This window comes from Aethalodelphis obliquidens, unplaced genomic scaffold, assembly GCF_003676395.1.
Source record: "Aethalodelphis obliquidens isolate GAN/ISIS:26980383/991018 unplaced genomic scaffold, ASM367639v1 scaffold3, whole genome shotgun sequence".
Classification (NCBI taxonomy): domain Eukaryota; kingdom Metazoa; phylum Chordata; class Mammalia; order Artiodactyla; family Delphinidae; genus Aethalodelphis; species Aethalodelphis obliquidens.
The window spans coordinates 20,289,514-20,313,095 of record NW_020837947.1 but is presented as its reverse complement, the minus strand read 5'-3'; the positions used below and the strand labels follow the sequence as shown (position 1 = coordinate 20,313,095).

The 23,582-nt window shown below is 41.6% G+C and overlaps 1 protein-coding gene across 13 annotated transcripts in view; it reads left to right on the top strand.

Moving 5' to 3' along the window:
• UTRN (utrophin) overlaps positions 1–23,582 on the top strand; it is a 506,668-nt gene that overhangs the window by 45,478 nt on the left and 437,608 nt on the right. For 3 of the 13 annotated variants that reach the window (XM_027084370.1, XM_027084377.1, XM_027084347.1), the window contains exon 1: positions 11,817–12,070. The exons of 7 other annotated variants lie outside the window; for them this stretch is intronic. In XM_027084370.1, coding sequence (XP_026940171.1) covers positions 11,977–12,070 — 94 coding nt within the window. In that variant the 5' untranslated portion in view covers positions 11,817–11,976. Of the gene's footprint in view, positions 1–11,815; positions 12,071–23,582 lie in introns of those variants that run through there. 3 more of the 13 variants (XM_027084297.1, XM_027084286.1, XM_027084288.1) reach the window with 2 other exon arrangements.

Here is a 23,582-nt window from a genome sequence, read left to right as displayed (position 1 = left end):
TATTTTGGAAATAGGATCTGCTCTGCTTGCTAGTTGTAGGTCTTCCGGAACAGGACAGAGCCACTGTCAGCCTTTGAGCCTAATACCTGGCCTGGCACTTCACGCATGCTTGTAGGTTGTGAATGGATTGGGGCCCATATCTAATGGCACTCTGAAAGTTATTCCATCACTTCTCTGTGATGCCAGAAGATTTGTCCCAAAGCGTTTGTTGTATGGAAATCATATGGGGATAGAAATCATCTTGCCCTCCCCCCCCAGACTATAAATGGGTTAATCAGCTGTAACTGTGGTGCTGTTCCAAACCTCCTAGGCTGAGTAATGAGTTGGCATTGGTGGCCCTTCTGCGTTCATTTGTCCATTTCTGTCTCGGTTTGTTCCCTCACTCACTTGTTATTTATTGCATGTCTGCTGGTGCCGAATTCCGGGATAGACTATTGGGAAACAGAGACAAATAAAGCAAGACCTCTGCTTAGCGGCTTTTGAACAAGTGATTCAGTGCCGGGTGTTAGGGGGTGTAACAGTGGCAAGTACTAGGTGCGGTGGGATCACGGATTAGGAGGGATTCGTTTCTGGAGTTTTATTCTTCCCTGGAGAGTCAAGGGATGTTTCCCAGAGGAGGAACCTGCCAGATGGCAGAGGAGAGTGTGGAAGGGAGGGATTCCAGGCCGAGGGGAAAGTGTGTGTCAGGGAAAAGGCATGTTGGGCGAATTGCTTGGTGAGATGCCGCTTCGCTTCCGTGTTTATAAATTAGCCTCCTCTATCGCCGCCCATCGCCTCGGCAGTGGCCAGCGTGCTGCTCCGCAGACCACCTCTTCACAGACTCTTCCTCTGCCTGGAATACCTCCCCTAGCTCTTGGCTAGCCCCGTCTACTGTAATTGGGCATCGGATTAAATTGCACGTCTTCTGAGGTGTCTGCCCTGACTACCAATTTGAAGTAGATTCATCCTGTTATTCCTACCAGGCGTCCTGTTGCTTGCTTCAGCACACTTGTTACAATGCTAATTGCTTTGTTTAATTTGTTGCTAAGAGGTCCCCAGACTCAGGGCAGGGACCGAGATTTTCACCAGTGTGCCCATAGTGCTTTGCACAACACCTGACCTCTAGGGATGATAGATCCTTGCAGATGAATGAATGGATGAATGAATGACTGAAAAGGCCTCACTTGAAAACCAATGATATTTGTAATGGACTTCCTATTCCAGTTTATTCCTTAAGTTTGAGGTAATTCTTAACTAGGCACTTAGGATCTCAGCAAAGAATTTCATTCAAGACCTTTGGGTGTTTGTTACCTTGAGGTAAAAGAAAACGGGAGTTTACTCTGGATCTTGGAAGGAGTGACTTGAAAAATCTAAGGATTCTTTAAATTGAATGTACAGGGATGAGAGAAATTCTGCTCAGAATACTTAAGCTGTAAACAAAAGAGAAATTCATGAATTTAAAGAAAATTGAATGAAATGTGTCATTAAATCAAGTCATACTTTATAGTCATTTTATAAAATTATTTATTACACTACATTTTTATTTGTATTGCTTTGTTCTCTGATATGTCCTGATAATTTTGATGATTTATTCTTATCTGTTCTCTGAAACCTTATTTTTATAATTAATATCATTATCATTGTTTAAGCCCCTTATATAAATCAGTGATGTTTTTATACTGATAATTATTCTTTATATTTAATACAGTATTCATATAATGTTCTCCATCTTGGACTCAATTTCATTGCCATTTTCCTCTACATTTTCTGTCAGTTTTTTTTTTTTTTTTTTTTTGCGGTACGCGGGCCTCTCACTGTTGTGGTCTCTCCTGTTGTGGAGCACAGGCTCTGGACGCGCAGGCTCAGCGGCCATGGCTCACGGGCCTAGCCACTCCGCAGCATGTGGGATCTTCCCAGACTGGGGCACGAACCCGCATCCCCCGCACCGGCAGGCGGACTCTCAACCACTGCGCCACCAGGGAAGCCCCTGTCAGTTTTTATGGCTCATAAAATGGCTTCACTTCTGGTTCATCTTACCCACATTCATATTTTTCTTATACAGGTCACATATAGCACAAGATATTTTCAATAACATATTGTCAGCAGATTATTTTCATCGTGTTGAAACGTTATACAACAAAATTTATTTTGTAAATTCTGTAGTGATGGCAGGTGGAAACTGTTAGGTGAAATGGCATATTCAATGAAAGGAAAATCCAAAAGTTGATTGCTCAAATGATTATGATTGTTTTTCCCGTTTGGTCTTCTCCAAATGAGAATTCCCTGTATAGATCTGTTAATTCCAAGGGATGGCAGACAGGGTTTCTCAGCTTTAGCCAGGGGATGGGTGGTTGGCACTTCCTGATATGTTTCTTTCTTTTTTTTTTAAATTTATTTTTTATACAGCAGGTTCTTATTAGTTATCTGTTTTATACATATTAGTATATACATGTCAATCCCAATCTCCCAGTTCATCACACCACCACCAACACCCGCCACCACTTTCCCCCCTGGTGTCCATACATTTGTTCTCTACATCTGTGTCTCTATTTCTGCCCTGCAAACCGGTTTATCTGTACCATTTTTCTAGGTTCCACATATATGCGTTAATATACGATATTTGTTTTTCTCTTTCTGACTTACTTCACTCTGTATGACAGTCTCTCGGTCCATCCGTGTCTCTACAAATGACCCAATTTCGTTCCTTTCTGTATACATGTACCACATCTTTATCCATTCATCTGTCGGTGGGCATTTAGATTGCTTCCATGACCTGGCTATTGTAAATAGTGCTGCACTGAACATTGCGGTGCATGTGTCTTTCTGAATTATGGTTTTCTCTGGGGTTATGGCCGGTAGTGGGATTGCTGGGTCATATGGTAATTCTATTTTTAGTTTTTTAAGGGATCTCCATACTGTTCTCCATAGTGGCTGTATCAGTTTACATTCCCACCAACAGTGCAAGAGGGTTCCCTTTTCTCCACACCCTCTCCAGCATTTGTTGTTTGTAGATTTTCTGATGATGCCCATTCTAACTGATGTGAGGTGATACCTCATTGTAGTTTTGATTTGCATTTCTCTAATAATTAGTGATGTTGAGCAGCTTTTCATGTGCTTCTTGGCCATCTGCATGTCTTCTTTGGAGAAATGTCCGTCTAGGTCTTCTGCCCATTTTTGGATTGGGTTGCTTGCTTTTTTTAATATTGAGCTGCATGAACTGTTTATATATTTTGGAGATTAATCCTTTGTCTGTTGATTTGTTTGCAAATATTTTCTCCCATTCTGAGGGTTGTTTTTTTGTTTTGTTTGTAGTTTCCTTTGCTGTGCAAAAGCTTTTAAGTTTCATTAGGTCCCATTTGTTAATTTTTGTTTTAAATTTTCATTTCTCTAGGAGGTGAGTCAAAAAGAATCTTGTTGTGATTTATGTCATACAGAGTTCTACCTGTGTTTTCCTCTAAGAGTTTTGTAGTGTCTGGCCTTATATTTAGGCGTTTAATCCATTTTGAGTTTATTTTTGTGTATGGTGTTAGGGAGTGTTCTAATTTCATTCCTTTTCCTGTAGCTGTCCAGTTTTCCCAGCACCACTTATTGAAGAGACTGTCTTTTCTCCATTGTATATCCTTGCCTCCTTTGTCATAGATTAGTTGACCATAGGTGGGTGGGTTTATCTCTGGGCTTTCTATCCTCTTCCATTGATCTATATTTCTGTTTTTGTGCCAATACCATATTGTCTTGATTACTGTAGCTTTGTAGTATAATCTGAAGTCAGGGAGTCTGATTCCTCCAGCTCCGTTTTTTTCCCTCAAGACTGCTTTGGCTATTCGGGATCCTTTGTGTCTCCATACAAATTTTAAGATTTTTTGTTCTAGTTCTGTAAAAAAATGCCACTGGTAATTTGATAGGGATTGCATTGAAACTGTAGATTGCTTTGGGTAGTATAGTCGTTTTCACAATCCTGATATGTTTCTATTTGCGATATCTCTTGCTCTTGGCTTCTGATTCCAGCCTTTTGTTCCCTTCTTGGAGAAACGGGGAAAAATACACTTACATACTCTTTTGAGGGTAAGATTTTGGTTATCTTTATTTGTGAAGGCAACTTTTAATTTACCTGCTTGTTTCATTCATTCTTCCAATAAATGTTTATTGCCCACCTACTCCATACGAGGCACTATGCTAGTCAGTAGCCTAAAAAATATTTTATTATGACCAACATTTAAATTATTTTCGAGTAAAGTGTTTTAAGGAAAGGACAGTGTGAAAGAAGTCTCATGTCAGCAGAGAAATATTTTGTGTACTGTCTGGTAAATTTCTTTTTTTTTTCAGAATTGCTGCTGGCTAGGAAATGATGATGGCTTCCACTTCTTACAGCACTGCTAATGTTGGCTTGCTGTGCTTGTGCCCTTTGTGCTGCGGAGGCGAGAGGCGTTTGGGGAGTCTTAATTTCACCGGAACGCTGCACCTGTTGCTGGCTAGTCTTGCATATGAAATCCAGAACCTAGAGTCACTTGCTTTCATTTCCTTTTCCTGCCCCCTCTTTCCGGCGTAGAGGGGCTCAGTTTAGTAACTCATATGAAAAGTAACCACCTTGTTCCTTCGGGGCTATGGTTTTAGTGCCCTCGGGAGTGGAAGTGTCAGGGCCTTTTGTCATTCTGTTGTGGAAAGACATATCTGAGTGGCCTCAAGATCCTGACGCTTGTGTTTGTGCCAGAGGTTGGGACTGGGGTGAGGTGCAGCTGCTATGGCTACTTGATACCTGGAAGCTGATTGCTGTTGAGGAACATGTACTTCCTCTTGCTTTCATATGGTTTTTGGCTATGACTTTGAGGAAGAGAGGAAGTATTATATAGTATTGTTTTCTCTCAGAAAAATAACTTTGAAACCTCTGGGCTTCACGTTGGTTCAGGCAGTGCTGTTGACAGCCAGCAAGCTGCTTCTAGAAGGCCCACAAGGGGATGGGAGGAAAGACTTTGGGGCAGGGAGTTGGTTCAGAGGTTCAGAACACCCACGGCATGAATATGGTGTTTTACTCGGTGTCATGAGTCCTTAGTTACCTCATGTTTCAAACAGGACTTGAGGTATTGACACAGCTTAACTTGTAAGACTTTTGCAGGCATCCATGAAAATAAATGTGAAAGAACTTTAAAGTTCAGAGGTCCCTAAAATTGGTCAGTTTTTACTGACCAAATTACAGACTGAGGTTCCAATAGAAACACTGGTAGTTCCAGCCCTCTGCTGGAACTTGGCAACCTCTGGGAAGTCATTTTTAGTGCAGTATTCCTAATTTAAAACCAAGTTTGTTCTATTGGCTCTGTTTATAAATCTTTTATAGATAGACAGATTTACTCATGGACGTTTTCTGGAGGAGAAAGATTTTATGGAAAGCGGAGCTTTGTGTGAAATGGTACATAAATGGTCCCGACCTGCGAACTGTGGAATAGCTTGCTTACCATCGGGGACGGCCCTGGAATAAGGGCCTGACTTTCTTCTCCTCTTCTTTCTGGATTACCGTGGTTTCCACTTTTGTACCTTCTGGTACTGTTTCCAAGTTCCACCCTCCCATCTTCCTCCCTGTTCTCTGTCACTTCTTAGAATATGTTAATAACAGGCTGTTTGTGCATTTCTTGCCTTTGCCGTGTTCGGTCCCCCCTTGTTTGGTAGCCGCTGCCCCCTCCTTTCCCCTTTTGCAGGCCCCGGCCTATCTCAGGGGCTGATCCCCGAGGCAGTGACATTGAGCACCACACACACCCTCTGCAGCACTGGTGTTGCCACACTCTGCTGGCCTGGGAACTGGTTCTCGTCTGCACTGCATGGAACAGAGTAGGTGCTCAGTAAACAGATCAGTTAGCTGACTGGCTCCCACAGACCCAAAGCCCAGGAATCTTGTTCCTGAGTTGCATGGCTCCTAAATTCTTGACCGATAACCCTTACTTGCATTCTCTGTTCCTCACCTGGTTATTGCTTGGAAACGGTTTCATCCTAGAAATCCTGGAACTGAAATACTCGAGGTCATCTCCTTGGCATTGGTTCTGCCTCATTATTGCCTGGATCCTTCATTTTCTCCCCATTCCCAGCCCTCAGCTGTCACAAGTAGATGATTATGTCTCACTCCCATGGCCAGAGATATGACACGTGGGAGTGGGGTGGGTGTGCCCGTTAGTAGGCAGGACCATTTTTGTGTAGTTTCAGCTGCAGGCTGAATATACAGATGACTCATGCAAGTTAATACCCGTATCTAATGAGTGGCCAACATCTTCAGATTTGCATAAGGGCTTAAGAGCTCCACAGGAAACATTGAATTGAGATTGTCACTGCCGGGGACCCAGGAACGAAGTGTTATGGATGGCACATCTGGATTCATAGGCTGTTGTGCCCTATGGGACTCTTAGGTCAGTGCTCCCACTAGATGTTTTTACTGCTAACAGCAAAGAATAGTCCCCATGTTTCTTTTCTTCACACCTTCCCATGAAGCTTGAGTGTTCTGGAACCTTCTAGGAACGAGAGAAGTTTCTCTCACAATGGCAGCAGATGTACTTCAGGAAAACTCACTGGCTGATCTTTGCTCCACAGCCCTGCAGTTTGCCAATGAGATTGCCTCTACTTCTACAGCACTTCCATTTCCAAATTAATCCTTCTTTTACATTCCCACAAGCACCCTTCTCGCTTGGTCACAGCTCTCTAGTCCTTTTCTGCAATGCTGCGGTCTGCCCCAGAATTCCTATTTTTTAATCTAATTAATTTATTTATTTTTGGCTGCGCTGGGTTTTTGTTGCTGCGCGTGGGCTTTCTCTAGTTGCGGCGAGCACGGGCTACTCTTCATTGCGGTGCTTGGGCTTCTCATTGCAGTGGCTGCTCTTTGTTGCGGAGCACGGGCTCTAGGTGCATGGGCTTCAGTAGTTGTGGCATGTGGGCTCAGTAGTTGTGGCTCTTGGGCTCTAGAGCGCAGGCTGAGTAGTTGTGGCACGTAGGCTTAGTTGCTCCGCGGCATGTGGGACCTTCCCAGACCAGGGCTTGAACCCGTGTCCCCTGCATTCTTAACCACTGCGCCACCAGGGAAGTCCCCAGAGCTGCTAGTTTTGATTTTGCTTGTAACGTAGACCGTGGCATCTCCTTTCTGCATCAGGCGGACTTGTGTAAGCTCTTTGGGTGTGAGAGACGCCCAGGGTTCCTCTCACTGTCCTGGTCCACTCTTACTTTCACTCTGATGTCTTCCACATCAGCTCGTGTCTCTTCTTTCAGTAAATGCTCATTAAGTCCTTACAATGTTCCAGGCTCCATGCTAAAGGATGACAATACAAAGGTAAATGAGAAATGACAACACTTATTTTTCACCTGATTGATAAAAACAGAACATTTAGAAAATTCAGGAAAATTACTCCTTTTCTCTTTCCTTTTTCGTAATGTTTTAAAAATTCTCTTTCTTTGTAAAGCATCTGAATTTTATTCATCTCTTTTGATGTCTCCTTAAACAACTATTCCTGCTCCCTGAAGAACCATGGTGATAACCTTCCTTCCTTCTGCTAGAGTGAGGTGTTTGCTACCTGAGTGGCTGTCCCAGGGACCCTTGTCTTAAGCAGTCGGCACTGCAGGGTTCCAGGCCCCTGGCAGATTGGATCCTGGCTTTACAGAGCAGTGGCATCACTCGGCATCCGTGCAGTGTTGGCCTGTTCTACCACGATTGCTGTCCGCCACCGGATACCTCATCTCTGCTGGTTCCAGGCAGTTGTCACTTCTATTTGGAAGCAACACTGCCAGTGAGAAACCTGCCATGTGTGCACGCGCGCACACACACACACACACACACACTCACACACTCTGTTGTGAGAGGAGAGCCACCCTGGGAGGGAACCCTCCTCCCCTCTCTTGGTGTAGGAAGAGCACGGGTATACCTACTACCCCTCTCTACCCCCCTCATTATGGGATTTGGTGGTGGTGTTCTTTAACTCTTACTCTCACTGCTTTTGTGCACTTTTCCTGAGATAATTGTGAGAAAGGTTATAATTTTATCTTGAAATACAATGTCTAGGAACTTTTCTTTTAATTCATCATTCCAAGTAAGTGTCTTTGCACCTTAGAAAACAAAACTAAAATACTGAAAATATGATTTCTTTCCTCTTTCACTGGCATGTTCCTTAATGTCTGCATTGGAGATCAGCCTTTGTGTGGTTGGGATAAATTCTAAACTCTTTGATGGTGGGGATTTTTGTGTAGCTCTCTCTAACATAATTTTCTTGGTTATAATGTCATTCGATTCCATTAGTATACTAATATGGAAACAAAGGCATGGTTTCAGACTTTATTTATATCTTTGTGCTTTGGAAAAACAATCTCATGAGAAATCATTCAGCCCATTAAATAACATCTTTGATGTTACTTTTTTGGGTTTGCTTGTTTTTAGAAAAGTTTTCCTGGCTTTTGCTCTTTGTAATTGCAACAGTAGCATAGCAAGTATTTTTAGACATGTGTTGTTAGAATCATGTGAAAAATCTTTTTCATGCCAACATGTTGGATTTTGTTAGTAATCTTTAATGTGATCAAGAACTAAGGTAGAATTTCTTAGCTAGAAAAGAATGAGTTAAAAAAAAATCCCAATACGTTCTTGGATGATTGGAGAAGCTATATTCTATATTTTTACTTAGGTGAAAATATTCAAGAGATTGAATTAAATGGCAGCTTCTTGAGGACAGAGACTATGCCTTTTTCATTTTTTATTCTTCTTGGGTGTAGCACTGTTACAGTCAGAGGAGTTGGCTCAGTTGGTGGAAGCCTTGTGAACTTCATGAAGAAGATTAGACTCCAACCTCCTTCCTTGCATGGGAAATCTTTAAGGATTTTGAAGCTAGAGAGTTGCAAGTACTTTAGAAAGATCTATCTGGAGGCTCTGTGGGAGGGTGAATTGGAGTAAAGAGAGCCTGGAGGCAGAGGCAACATTGGAGGTGAAAGAGGATGTGGTGTGAAGGTGGGTGGGAGATGCATGAGGCCACGGATTTCATAGGTACAGGTCTACACTCCCTCATTTGCAGTTGTAATAGCTAAAAAGAGCTGTAAAAACTGAAAGGTATTTTCTTTGTAATTCATTTGATAGTAAAACCTGAGCTTGACCCGAGCTCATTTGGTGGCAAAATTGGACCTGGAGTGTTGGGATGCTTTTAAAATCTTTACTTATCCCACTTACCTCATAAAATACACATATTTACTGCAGAAGTATTAGTGTGTTTGACTAGGGGAAATTGCCCTGGATCTCGCTGTTTTTGTTTTAATGTAATGTATAGCCTATGTGCAGTGTAACTTTTCTCAAATGGGAAAAGTTCTGATTTGGCAACACATCTGGTCTAAGGGTTTTGGACAAGGGACTGTGAAACTCTATTTGACCTGTGCTTACAAGATAAGACTCACAGATTAGGTATGAAGAGCATTGTGGAGGAAATAAACATTTATCGCCTGGAAGACTCAATGGTTGATGATGAAACTACCTCATCAACATGAAAGAAAACAGGTCTTTTGGGGGGGATCAGAAACATGCATTAGATAGTGAATGAAAGGATGCATTTTTGAAGTGTTGCTTGTGTGCAGGATCTGAGACTGAATCATGAACCAGAAAAAGGGAACAATTGGAGAAATTTGAATAAGATCTCTAGAGTAGTTCATTGTACTGCATCAGTGCTAATTTTTTGGTTTCTGGTTATGTAAGATGATAACATTTGGGGAAGCTGGGTGAAGGGAATATGAAAACTCTGTGTACTACTTTTACAACTTCTTGGGTAAATCTAAAATTATTTCAAGTTTTAAAAAATGAGGGAGAAAGTTGCTTGTCAAACCAAGAAATGGTATCATCCATGCTCCCTTTAAGTAGAGAATATCTGTTAGCAGGAATATGGTTTTCTTAGAGATTTTGAACTCTAAAAATGCAAGTTGAGTAGACTTTCAAAGTCAGGTCTCTACCCCCTTCCCAATTTTTTTTAAGGCCGACCTTGTTTTTACAGAAGATGAATTGAGAACATTTTGATCCGAGAAAAAGGCTTGATCCTAGCTTATGTGCATACAGAAGAGTTACAACATGAAGCCAGTTGTGTCTGGACAGTTCATGGGAAGTGTTGTAACTTGTATTCCCTCACATTTGGTTTCTCTGGTGTTGGAGGGTGTGGTTTATCTCTGGCTTTTGTCTGCTGCTCTGCAGGTTTAGGTGTAGGTTCAGTAGTTAGGACGGACAGTTGTAATAAGATGTTCAAAGCCCAGAGGGTTTGCAGATAATAGAGGGAATGAAGAAAATGTCTGCCTTTAATGGTCAAGGTTGGTTGACCTGGGCTTGGCCGTGCTGATGTGCCCGGTGTATGTCTCCCCAGTGGAAGGAGGATTAGTCTTGAATGCCTCTGCTTCACTTGCTCACTTCCACACCACCTCCTGTAGTTTCAGCTGATTTGTTCTGTAATTCTGCAGTCCACTCCTTTCTTTCCTTTTGGATGAGAGTAAACCTAGGCTGGCAGCCAGTTGCTGTTGAGCTATAATAGAGCTAGTGGTATGTACAAAATTTGATTACTGCTGTCAACACCAGATTGAATAAGAAAGTGCATACCCTAGACAGATACTTGCAACTTAAATGGTCTATTGATTTCACAAGAACTAGAAATGAGGCCACCGTGTAATCTAGCAGAAGAAGGGGTCAGTGGATAGACATTACAGAGTAGTTTTTAAAAGTGCGCTTCTTTTAGATCTTTTTGGAAGAACTTTCAGATAACTTTGATAAACTGATTGTTGCTTCTGATTTTCTTCAAGTCCAGTGTTTGCAGAAACTCCATTGTAGGCTTGGTACTTGTTTTTGTTCCGTGGTTTGCCTTTCCTGTGTAGAATCTAGTTTAGAAATTGTACTGGGTGATACAGACCATATTTGCTCCTGAACTATGATGACATTTCCACTTAGCTTAATATGAATGTTTTAGAAATTTCCCACAGTGGAAAGTTCTCTTTGACATAGGAAGGTTCAGCGGTCAGTTTCATAGTCAGCTGTATGCCAAGAAATAACGAAAACAATGGATTATACAGTGCAGCCTTGGGACATGGAAAATTTCTTAGAAGATGAATGATCATTATTAATACATCTTGTAAGGCCTCAGGCCTTATATTGAAAAATAAGGGAAAAAGTTATTTTTCTTTTTTAATGTCTTTATTGGAGTATAATTGCTTTAAACTGGTGTGTTAGTTTCTGCTGTATAACAAAGTGAATCAGCTATGCATATACCTATATCCCCATATCCCCACCCTCTGCATCTCCCTCCCCCCCTCCCTATCCCGCCCCTCTAGGTGGTCACAAAGCACCGAGCCGATCTCCCTGTGCCATGCGGCTGTGTGGATGACATCTGCATAAATGATATAGCAAAAGAGCAAGGCAAATACACAAGATAGAATAGGCTGGAAAATATGAATCAAAACTGTTACCTCTTATCTTAGTATTCTGTGTGGTTGAGTTTATTTTTTCCATAATAGCAATCTCTAAGGAATGAAGAAGAAATCCTTTTGAGTTTCACTTTTCCCAAGGTATACATGCATATTAAAGTGAAATAACAAGTCTGATTTATTCTTTGAAGTGTAGTTAATATGTAACGAAACTCTTCAGCCCAGTTGTATACTCAGGGCAAACGCCTCTGTTTATATTCATAGTGGAGTAAGGAGGTGGGTGGAGGTGCCCTTTACCAGCTGACACTGTCAAAAACAGGAAGCAAAGTTATAATCTCTTTGTAGTAGATCAGAAACATTCAAAGGCTCTTAGCTGTGACAATTAAAAAAACAACAACAAAAAATGATGTAAGGAATTTTCACTAACTGCGAAGTGTGACTTCCTGTCTGGTATTTAGAGGAGATTCAGTTAGGTTTAGTCAGATCCTCTCATGGGAAAAATAAAAGCCACCCCAAAACAGGACATCCCAGTGTGCAGTTCGCAGGCTGCTTTTGTTAAAATCCACTTCCTCTGCATCTTTTTCCTCCTCACTTAAGCAAATGTAGGTGATGAGTGGCCCGGCGGCCACCGCATTTCGTTGGAAAAAGTGCAGATTTGATTTGCCATGGCAAGTAGCTCGCCAGGCCAGCAAACATTTTCCAGGTAAGTTTGTCAACTTGCATGACTCCCAGCCCTCCCGCCCGTGAGGTTATGAAAAGAGGATATCAGCAAAGACAGGGCTCTCTCAGTCACTTACTGAACCCAGTGTGTTAAGTAACGGCCAGCCGGTGATGGGAACAGCCCGGCCTGTCCTTCCTGACGCCACATCTGTTGTAGACTCTGAATAGTCGAGACCAGCGCTGTGGGTTTCATCCTTCGCTTCAGCATGCGATTGTTTTCCAGTTCTTGGCTTCTTAGGAAAAAGCACTCAAGGGGCCATACCTTTGTTGAGACAAATGTACTTCATGTATTTTCAAACTAGTTTATTATGTATTGACTGTTTACTGTCCTGTAGAGAGAGTTTCCTTTATGCTGTTGTATGATGATAGCTTACTATGCTTGACTTACTGTGCTGACTAAAAATGTATTTTACTTTTAAAAATAGTTCGGAGCTGATTAAGGGGAGGATCAGACATTTGTTCTTTTGAGGGGGCTGTAAATGGAGGAGTTTTGCTTTAAGGCAGTCTTGTTCAGAAGAAGTGCAGACACAGAACTTCACGTTGGATTGGTCACTGTCACTGGAGTTTACTTCCAGGGTGACCTAGTTTTTCTAATGGGTTCAGATGTCCATATCTTGTTTAATCTGTATATTTGTGTACTGGTCACGTAAGTTTTCTGAAGAAAAAAAAACTCAAGTGATGTGTAATATTTCACCTTACGTATCATGCTTGAATATTGTTACTATGGGACAACTTTTAGGCTGGTTAGAATTTTTTAAAAATGTTTTTCTTTCCTTTGGAATTACTCTTTCCCTCTTAATGTTTTCCTTCCTAACTCCATATGAATGATGTGGTAAATGCTGGTAGGCATCCTCTCTCTGGAGCACATTTCAACTAGAATGCTTGGAGCAGCCCATATTTTCTTAGCAAATCTGGTTTCTTGGCCAAGTGTAATAGGAAATCAGTGTGCTATAATTCTCTTTTTTGGCTGTTACTTTTCTCTCTTATTTAAAGATCAGTGTGGTCTCAACAGAGAATTAAAATACCTATCAGGAACTGAATTAAAACCCCACGTGCAGGAGTAGCATTGCAGCCTGTGGCCTTTCAAAGGTATCTCTTGACTCTCAATCCTCTTTCTTTCCCCGGCATGAATAGTCTTCTTCGTCTGCTAGTCTGCGTGTTACTGTCCTGCTACAGAGGGTCTCAGGTAACTATAGTGGTTGAAATCAGAAGATAATTAGAAGAAAAACAAACAAACAAACCTTTAAATATTAAGCAAACTTTTAAATGAGTAGACTGCAGCTTTAAATATGAATTCTGGTTCATTCAGATAGCATTCTTTCCTGCCCTGTGATCAGTCCAAAGTCTTTAAGAAAATAGAAAGCATTTAAAAAAAAAAAAAAAATTTCAGGGCATTCTATTTTAATAAAAATAGAAAATCAGTATTACATGATTTCAGATTCTACAAGGGCCTAGACGCTCTTCTTATTGGCTGTTACTAATTTACTATTTTCTTGTATCTGCAGGGTAGCTCTCTTTAGTGATCTTGTTATAAAGATATAAAAAAGAGTACACATTTTATGGATGGCATATTCCATTACAACAGTGGCCTTTTTTGGTCTTCAAAGCAGTCTCCATAGTAGATTAAACTTTGGGGTGAATCCTTTATTTACACACCTCAAGTAAGCTGGAAAGAGTGAAACCATAAGTGTTTTGCATTAAACTCTTGACCATACAGGGGTTGATGTTTCAAATGACTGTTGCAGAACCTAAGGGGAATACTACAACAAGTAATAAAATGGAATAAATTAAAGTACATATTTGTTCAAAATTAGCCTTTCAGTGTTATTTTTTGAAATTGACCATCCTTTTGCTCTTTGCTGTCTTCTAAAATGTGGAACTCTAATTTAGCACATTTGCCTCTCAGCTATCCGTTGAGATATAGCAAGGGAAAACTGAGTAAGCTGAAATCTGAGTATCTATATCTATCTATCTTTGATATAGAATCTTCATATTTTAAAATATTTACTTTTCCTTTGCTTAATCTTGATATCTGTGTACAAATGACCAAATGTTACAAATAATCGAATTGAAGGAGAACAAAGTTTAAAAAAAAAAAAAGGCTTGCAAGTTTGAAATAAAAAGTTATTTGGAGTTGTAGGCATCTACTAATGCACAGATGATTTAGGTCTAGAAATTGCCCTGCTCAGGAAGCCACATCTGGGAGGCCTTGCTTTTCTTGCCATCTTTCCTGCTTTCTTGTCGGGCTGACAGGACTCTGTGGCAGCCGTTTCCTTTTTAGATAAACGGGTTCAAATATTCTCAACCTTGGTTCCACGTTAGCATCACCAGTGTGCTGGGGCCCCACACTCAGAAGCCTGACGTAAATAAACCGAGGCCTTGACTTTGTAGCTGTTAAAGAAACTATCCAAGTGATTGTGACATGGATTCAAGATGGAGGTGCACAGGGGAGAGTTATTGGTTCCCTACCAGACCGAAAGCTCCAGAAGAGGGGCGAGAAGGAAGCTTTGGCAGTGCTGTACGTCAGCACCGAACCCATATGCCTGTTAGCAGCGGAGTCTCCGTCTCCGCTTGCGGAATGGTTGGACGAACAGGTTCCTCTGAGCAGCACGAGGCTGGATGAGGGCTGGACCTGCTCGTTTCCGGTTTGCGCTGCCGGAGGGGCGTGCGTTATATGAGACGGTGGCCCGTCTGAAGATGAGCTGTCATCAGGAAGAAGCTCTTGGAAGGGATCACAGGGGAGTAGGCTGGCTCAGGGCACGCTGAGCAGACCTCTCTGAAGAGACAGGGCTCCTGGTTGCTGGCGTCTTCATGAAGCAAGGCAGGTGGAGAACGTCGGAATAAGAATTTCATCAGGGGCTGAGGTGTCTCCGTGTGTGAATGTGGAGGTGGGGTCAGTTGGGGACACTACAGAGAGGTTGCTCCAAAGGTTCTTGGTGCCAAAGTTAGTTTGAAAGGAAGGGGTGTGATTATCTTTGCCAGATATTAGTGGCTGCCTTACCCGCCTGTTGACTGTATGAGAATAAAGGAACACGTCATTTAGAGTATCAGAGTGCAGGGAGGTTTGTCTGGGAGAATTTCTCAGGGCTTGTGAATTTTTAGCTGATCTTAATGTTTATAAAGAAAAGGAGTTGGTGCTTAGGCAGACCAGGTGGAATGTAATTTGCAGAGGCTTGAGAGAAAAAAAAATTGTTCAGTTGGGCGAAGGGTAGACAGAGTGACTTGTTTGAAACAAGAATTTTGGGCGAGGGAAATGAGAAGTGTGATTAACATGGTACTGAAGAAGTGTTTGGGTGGGGGGGACCTGGGTCCCAGTTCCCCCTACTATCGACTGTGTAAGACACTGAACTTCTGAGACTGGTCTCCCAACCAGTCGTACCCCTGAGGGGATTGTGGTCAGGATTAATGATGTAACATATTTTAAAGCACCTTGCAAGCAATAATAAGAGTTCCAGGTAAATAAAAGGAATAATAAGTTCTGTAAAAATTATAAAAATATAGTCAGTTGATAAAGAGCTTTGCCTGCTACCTGCAGTGCAGGAAGGGGTAATTAAATATTATGTTTGTGTGGTACTTAAAATATATTTAAACTGAAGCTGTGCACTCTGTCATCTTTTTACTTGTGTTTTTCCTTGGCATTACTTGAAAGGTATGATTGTGACACGGATCCTGGTTTCATGTTTCACTTGGGTTCTTTGACCCTAGTTAGAGGGCACCAGGTGCTTTCTATTCTGATCATTTGCAAATTCAGGGTTTGGTTGGAGGGCCAGCGAAAGGACTGGTGTGAGAATGAGATAGGATCTGGACTCCGTGACTCCCTTTGCCCCTGCCCCAATATTTTGACCTTGATTTGAACAGTTCAGTGAACTGGCAGCTCAAGTCCTTTTTTCCCGCTGAACTAGAACTTTAATCGTTTGGCAGAGGAAGATGAGTCATAGGCCACTCCTACCATGGTGACAAAGTGAAATTTTAGGCCAGGGCTAAAGGAACCCAGGTCAAAAACTTTCTGTCTAAACCGCAAAGTATTGAAACTTGGGTTGTGAGCTAGGTGGGAATTAGTGGGGCCCTCTCTGTGGGGTTGTTCTCAAGTTAACGAAGCATTTTATTGTATTACATTTTGATGCTAAATTTTGAGTAATATATTTAAATAATCAGCCTCCTTCTTAAAAATTTTAATGCAAAATTAAAATTATACAAAGTGGCAAATTGTCAGTTCCTCTCCCCCTCTATGATCATTGTTACTAGTTTTGTTTGTCCTGCCACACTTTCTTCTATGAATATATAAATGTACAGCTTTACATCTAAATTCCCACATGCACAGTTTTTCTTTTTAAACGAAAGATGAAACCATCCTGTCATAGTGCATCCCATTTAAAAAATATTAAAAATAATAACCTGTGTACATATATTTTAGTTCATTTGGGTAACTTCTGGGGCCAATATGTTTTTACTGTTAAACTGCTATCCACAAAGGGCAGAGAGATGAAAAGTAGTAAATAATGGTCTGAACTTGCATTTTTGTATGTGTGTGTGTGAAATTGAACTTCTCTGCATATGTTTTTTGGCTTTTGGACAAATTCTTCAATAGATTGCCTTTTCATACATTGCCCTTTTTTCTTTTCCCCCCTGTTGTTTGGATCTCTGACTTGTAAACCCCTACTGATTCTGAAGGGAATTCATGCAAAACGGCAGATTTTGAATGACTTACTTGAATTTTGAGTTTTAAGATGGTTAACTTCCAACTTAAAAGACAGGCCTGATTTCTGGATCTCTGGGACAGAAGGTTGAGTCTTTGGATTTGGACTCTATATATTCACTTTCTCTTTTGGCTGTGGAAGCTGTCATCATCCCAAACTGTGCTGAGGCTGGTAATTATTTAGGTGCCCTCAAGACAGGTAATTACTTAGGTGCCCTCATTGTTTTATTACATTTTCATGTCCTGATAACTTATGTTCATAGGGATGGTGATTCCCAGTATTAGTTTTTAAAATATTTATTTATTTATGGCTGCGTTGGGTCTTCGTTTCTGCACACGGGCTTTCTCTAGTTGCCGCGAGCGGGGGCTACTCTTCGTTGCGTTGCACGGGCTTCTCATTGCGGTGGCTTCTCTTGTTGAGGAGCACGGGCTCTAGGCGCATGGGCTCACTAGTTGTGGCTTACGGGGTCCAGAGCGCGGGCTCAGTAGATGTGGCACACGGGCTTAGTTGCTCCCGTGGAATCTGCCCAGACCAGGGCTCGAATCTGTGTTGCCTGCATTGGCAGGCGGATTCTTAACCAGTGCGCCACCAGGGAAGTCCCCCAGTATTATTATTATTATTTTTATTATTTTTTGTGGTACGCAGGCCTCTCACTGTTGTGGCCTCTCCCGGAGCACAGGCTCCGAACACGCAGCCTCAGCGGCCATGGCTCACGGGCCCAGCTGCTCCGTGGCATGTGGGATCTTCCCGGACCGGGGCACGAACCCGTGTCCCCTACATCGGCAGGCGGACTCTCAACCACCGCGCCACCAGGAAAGCTCCTCCCCCCCCAGTATTATTTTTAGAATAACCCATTTTCTGTGTAATTTGTGGAACATGTTAGCGTTAGCAGAAAGGCTCTGGACTTAGACTTACACGGTGGAGTCCCAGCTCTTCTGCGTCCTGAGTCTCAGTTTCCTCTCTTGTAAAATGGAGATAATGGGGCTGTTCTAAGTCTTTAAAGGTGTAAAATCCCTTGCGCAGTGCTTTGCAGATTGCAGGAAGGATTACAATAAATGCTGGCTGTTTCTGTTAGAAGAGTTTTTAAGTTAATAACAGAAAAAAAAATACAGTGTAGATATTAAATGAAGATAAAACATTGGCTTGAATGAGGCCCCACGTGCACCATCATAGCGAAAATTTGCCAGTTTTTTCTCACCCTTTGATCGAGATCTGTTAGTGATTTTTGACATCAAACCATCAAAGCTGTAATTCTCTGCTGGGCTCATTTAACCACACATCCTGTAAGTGTCAAGAAATTTAGAGCTATACAGGCTGCAGTTGTTTGGAGAATATCTTTCTGGCAGGGTGCCTGAAATGTTTTGCTGGTTTCAAAGTTCACTTTCATTTGTTCAGAAAGGTTTTTATTGTTTGCAAGCAAGCAAAGCAAGCAAAGGGAAAGGGCACACAGCCTCCCATATGATTCTGTACTGTGTGACCTGTTTGCCTTTTGGTGCCTTATGTAAAAAGCTTTATTTAGTCTGCAGAGAGGACTATTTCTCCAAATAGAGGAAAACCGTCATAATGGTCTGGAAACTCGATAGATTTCAGTTTAACGCCATTGATCCAGATACTGTTAGAGGCTGGGCTACACAGCAGTTGTAAGATAGGCATCTTGCACAGATTCTTCTAGGTCACTTGCATATCGTCAATGGGAATGCCTCATCTGATAGCCATGCACTTGGCCTTCTGAGAAACAGCTCCTCCTGTCATACCAACACTGACCCTTTTCTTCAGTCCCAGCCAGCCCGCCCCTAGCTAGGAACGTGCTGCCAGAATGAATCTCCAGGCTTTTGACCTGGCCTGTTTTCTTGTTCGACTCCTGGATTCTGTGCGTTTACCTTCTGCTTCAACTCTTAGGCAAGAACTCCCTTTATGGTGTTAGAAGCGCCTGGACTGTGTTTGACAGAAGAAATTTGACAGTTTTTCCCAGCAGATGCATTTTCTCCCTACATAACTCTGACCCACCCATGCAGTCTGGTATCTGACAGTACTCTGAGAACTGTTTAGTTAGTTGTTAACAAATATTTATTGTCCAACTCTGAATAACTAGTGTTGCAGCAGGCAAAGGAAAAGGATAGTTTGTGAGTTTTGGCGGGGCCAGTGATTTATGGGACATTTGGAGGAGAAAAGAAATCATGAAATGAAATTCTTACTATGTTTTATCTCTGACCATGTGAATTCTTTAAAATAATGATTACATTCTATCTTTGCTCCTATGCATTTAAAAAATCATGGTGGATTTCATAGTGATGGATTTTTAAGCTGGGAAATTACGGATATTTTGCAAATGGGTTGAGGAAGCAGTTCTCATTTTCTCACTAGATCCTTATCCATCCACCTCCTTCCTACCCACTTCTTTTGCTGTTACAAGAAGAATCCTATGTTTTATGATGAGAATTTGTCTGTGGCTAAATGAACAGAGCACCATTTTTAAAAAGTGCTTGAGATTTGCATTCTGTGTATTTACTGAATTTGTTGCTAGGCCTAATGCTGCAGAATTTCTCTAAGTAACAAAATCTAAATAAAAATGAGTGGTGCTGAAGGTAAATCTCCCTCTTGATTACTGTAATAAAGGATTGACATTTACTTCCCATAATTTGGAAGTCACCCAGTAGGTAATATTTGCCTGGTGTTTTACGACGAACCATTCTTATCCTGTTGGGTTTGCATTAGGAAGAAAGTAGGCATTGATTTCCCTGTAATTTTCTAAAATTTCTCATCTTTGTTTCTTACATGGAGTAGTGGTCAGTTTTCTGTCAACCTCAACCCAGCCACACATGGTTAAGAATGAGAAGTAAGAAAAAAAAAAGAGCCCAAAATAAATGATTCAGAGAATACCTGCTATTTTCTGGGTCCTGTTGTAGTTGCTGGGGTGTTTTCAATCAGGTTTTAAACTAAATGATTCTGGTCACCAGCAGCTCAGGACCACTGTGTGGTCTGCAGGCTGCACATAGATGACAAGGGACGTTTGCACATGTGTGCAGTGTGGGGACATCAGTGAAGTGCCTTAGGCCCTCATTTTAGTGACTGTTTCCTTAATCATGAGATGCACCTCTTGGCAGGCTGAATGTAGAGGAGACGAAAACATAAAGAGCAAAGAAATCTCAAAGCCAAACAACCTGAATCAATATGACATGATATTTTGCTACTGAAGTAGGCAAAAATTGAGAAACCCATTAGCACATGAAAAAGCTCTTCCAGGGAGATGACTATGCGAGTGAGCAGAGGCCGGATGGCTTCCTGCAGCATACAATCAGGCCTAGAATCCTGTTTGCATATTTCGTCAGTAACTGAATTCCAATGAACAAAGCCCCCTTCTCTGTCCTGGAGTGGCCCGAGTTAGATTCATCTGTGCTGCTGGTTTCCAGCTGCTGGGGTTGGTACTTGGTACCCAGTGTTCAGTTACTTTCGGAAGCTGTCAATGTTCTTGGTACTGAGGCTTCTCCACTCTAAGCAGGATGTGTCCTCAAGTTCATTCTACTATTGGATTAAAACCAACTCACTCCAATGGTTGGTCAAGTAAACCTTTTCTAGGAATTCTTCCCTGCCTTCCAGGTGGGGGTTGGGTGCCCTCTCCTCTGCTCCTCCCATAGCTTCCCTGCCAGGATCAAAGGCAGTGGTCCCTAGAAGTGTTCATCTGTCCCAGCATTTATGATAGGTGTTATAGATCAGTGTTTTTGAAAGTGTGGTCTATTGCTGCATTTTAACAATCTCCCCAAGTGGTCATTTTGCCTGTTTGAGAAACCGAGCTCTAGTCTGTGAGCTTGGAGACAGGGCCCATTCTTGTTGTTGAATCCTCAGACCTACCCCAGCTCCTGGCACATTTTAGTTGCTCAGTTGTCTTTTTTTTTGTTCTGTGAATGAGATAGAATTCCAGTCAGAAAAGTATGGAAAGCAGGCGTGCATGTGGAATCCAGCAGCACAGTCAAAAGTCACCTGGATGATTCTTGACCATTTTTCTTTATTGTTTTGTAAGTCAACAGTGTGTGAGACTGAAAATGTAATATGGATGAACCAGAATTAGCTTTTCTTATTTTCTTGTACAGAAAAATATACTGTAATTTTATTATGTGTATTTTTACCTTGTGTGAAGGAACTTTTATTTTAGGATAGTTATACATTTATAGAAATTAAATGCAAAAATGGTACAGGGAGTTCCCATATACCCCTCACTGCGTCCCCTTCCCTCTGTTGTTGATGTCTTACATTACTATGTGACATTTATTGCATCCCCTTCCCCCTGTTGTTGATGTCTTACATTACTATGTGACATTTACTATGTCACAGTTAATGAACCAACACTGATAACATTATTATTCATTAAGTTATTATTAATAACATTAACCAAAGACCTCCTTAAGCGTTATTGTTAAAAGTTTGTAGATTTACAGATGAAATAATATTTATAACTTGTACCAAGTTTTTCTTTAAGTTAGGGCTTTGCATTTGAATTCTTACACGCAGTCACAGTTGCAAGTATATTCACAAAGCAAGTGTGCCAATTCCTGTGATAACTAGATTAAGGAAAAGATTTTTCAGGTGTCATTGGCCTTCTGGGACCTGGAAAAGGGGAAAGTTATTTTCAAAGGCTGACATTCGGTTAATATATCTGAAGTACTCCATATTATTGAAAATATTTGTTGACCTCTCAGGTGGTGTTAGGTATGATATTTGTTTTAACTATTTATAGTATATTCAGGCAGAGGTATACTATTAAAAATACTTAACAACTGGTATGGCACGGGACCCCACCAATCAGATTGATGTCCAAATAATCAGAAGGGATAATGGTGGTGAATGTGTCTGTCAGTCCTACTAATGTCTAAAATCCCCTAAAAATATCTCCTGACATTGTCAAATGTCTCCTCAGGGGCACAATTGCTCTTGGTCGAAAACCCCTTGGTCGAAATAGGCATTTCGATCAGCCTATTACTGCTTTTGTAAGTGCTGTATAAATATTTGCTATTGTTCTTGTTGGTATCTTCCTTCATTTCAGTTATTGCTGGTGTTTAAAAACATACAGCTAAGAAAGACACACCAGGATTCTTTATACATTGAAATCTCCACATATAAAGAGGGCTGTATTTTTGATAAGATTTACTCACAGTTTGTCGGACACATACATATATATGGTGGGAAGAAATCTAAGCTCCATGCACAAAGGAGGTTTTCCACTTTCCTTACCTGCCATCTTCCTTTCTGACCTTGTAGCCCATGACTGAGACAGCTCACAGGTGTGGAGTTTGGAGGTTTTTGTAGGTGTGGAATGTGGAGACCAGTTGTTCCTCTTTCCCCCTCACACCAGCCTGTAGCCTGCTTTGAGCTGATAGTGGCTCAGCCTGGGTAGGAGCTTGTACTTTGGTTCATGCCAAATTCCCCTCCTTTCTGCATGACGATATGTTATTCGTGTCCTGATCCCTGTTATTTGTTAAGTTAATCTTTGCTTCAGGGATCTCAGAAGATCACAGCATTTTGTTCTTAGTGACTTCATTTCGTAATATATATACTCTGGGGAGGTGAGACTAGACTAGAGACACGTAAGCCCGATAATATGATATCTACAAATAGTGTTTTATATTTAACCTTCCTGTTCGATCATCTTCAGCATTCTAGAAACAGATGCTTAAATTGTTTAAACAGACAGTCCCCTATTCCTTAGTCTTAGGTATCCATTTTCCTATTGACAGGAGATAGACTTATTTTTAAATTTTTTTTTATTTTAATTTTTTTTGCGGTACGCGGGCCTCTCACTGCTGTGGCCTCTCCGGTTGCGGAGCACAGGCTCCGGATGCGCAGGCTCAGCAGCCATGGCTTACGGGCCCAGCCGCTCCGTGGCATGTGGGATCCTCCCGGACCAGAGCATGAACCCGTGTCCCCTGCATCGGCAGGCAGACGCTCAACCACTGCGCCACCAGGGAAGCCCAGACTTATTTTTTTAATCCTCAGATCTATGAGAACAGAATATCCAATAGGATATGAGGATCGGACGAAATCCCCTCATGTTAGAATCATAGATTGTAGGACTTCGTGTGGAAACTCTGACAGCCTTATTTTTTTTCTCCTTTGAATTCACTCAGCTGTTTTTGGCAAGTATTTATTTGTCAGTATTGATTGATTATTAAAATAATTATTTACAATATTTAAATCTGAAATAATAAAAATTAATTTTAGTAATTTAAAATTATTTAAAATATGAGATCCTGTTGGTTAATTCATTGTTAGGTCTACTCAGAAAAATTAGGAAACATATTTCAAAAGGCAGGTTTTACATCCTACATATCAGATGCTGTCAGTTCATTGCTGTAGGGAGAGGAGCAAGGACAGAGGCTGTCTTCCCCTCACCCTACCTTGTCCCCAGCACACTTGTATTTTGATTGGGGCAGTTGGGCTTTGGAGTCAGACTGCCTGAATTTCAACGCAGGTGCCTCCATTTACTGTACACCCTTGGCAAATTCCTTAATTTAATTATGTATTTATTTTTTTAAAAAATTATTTATTTTTGACTGCATTGGGTCTTCGTTGCTATGCACGGGCTTTCTCTAGTTGTGGCGAGCGGGAGCTACTCTTTGTTGCGGTGCACGGGCTTCTCATCGTGGTGGCTTCTCTTGTTGTGGAGCACGGGCTCTAGGCGCGTGGGCTTCATTAGTTGTGGCACGTGGGCTCAGTAGTTGTGGCTCACGGGTTCTAGAGTGCAGGCTCAGTAGTTGTGGCTCGCTGGCTCTAGAGCGCAGGCTCTGTAGTTGTGGCGCACGGGCT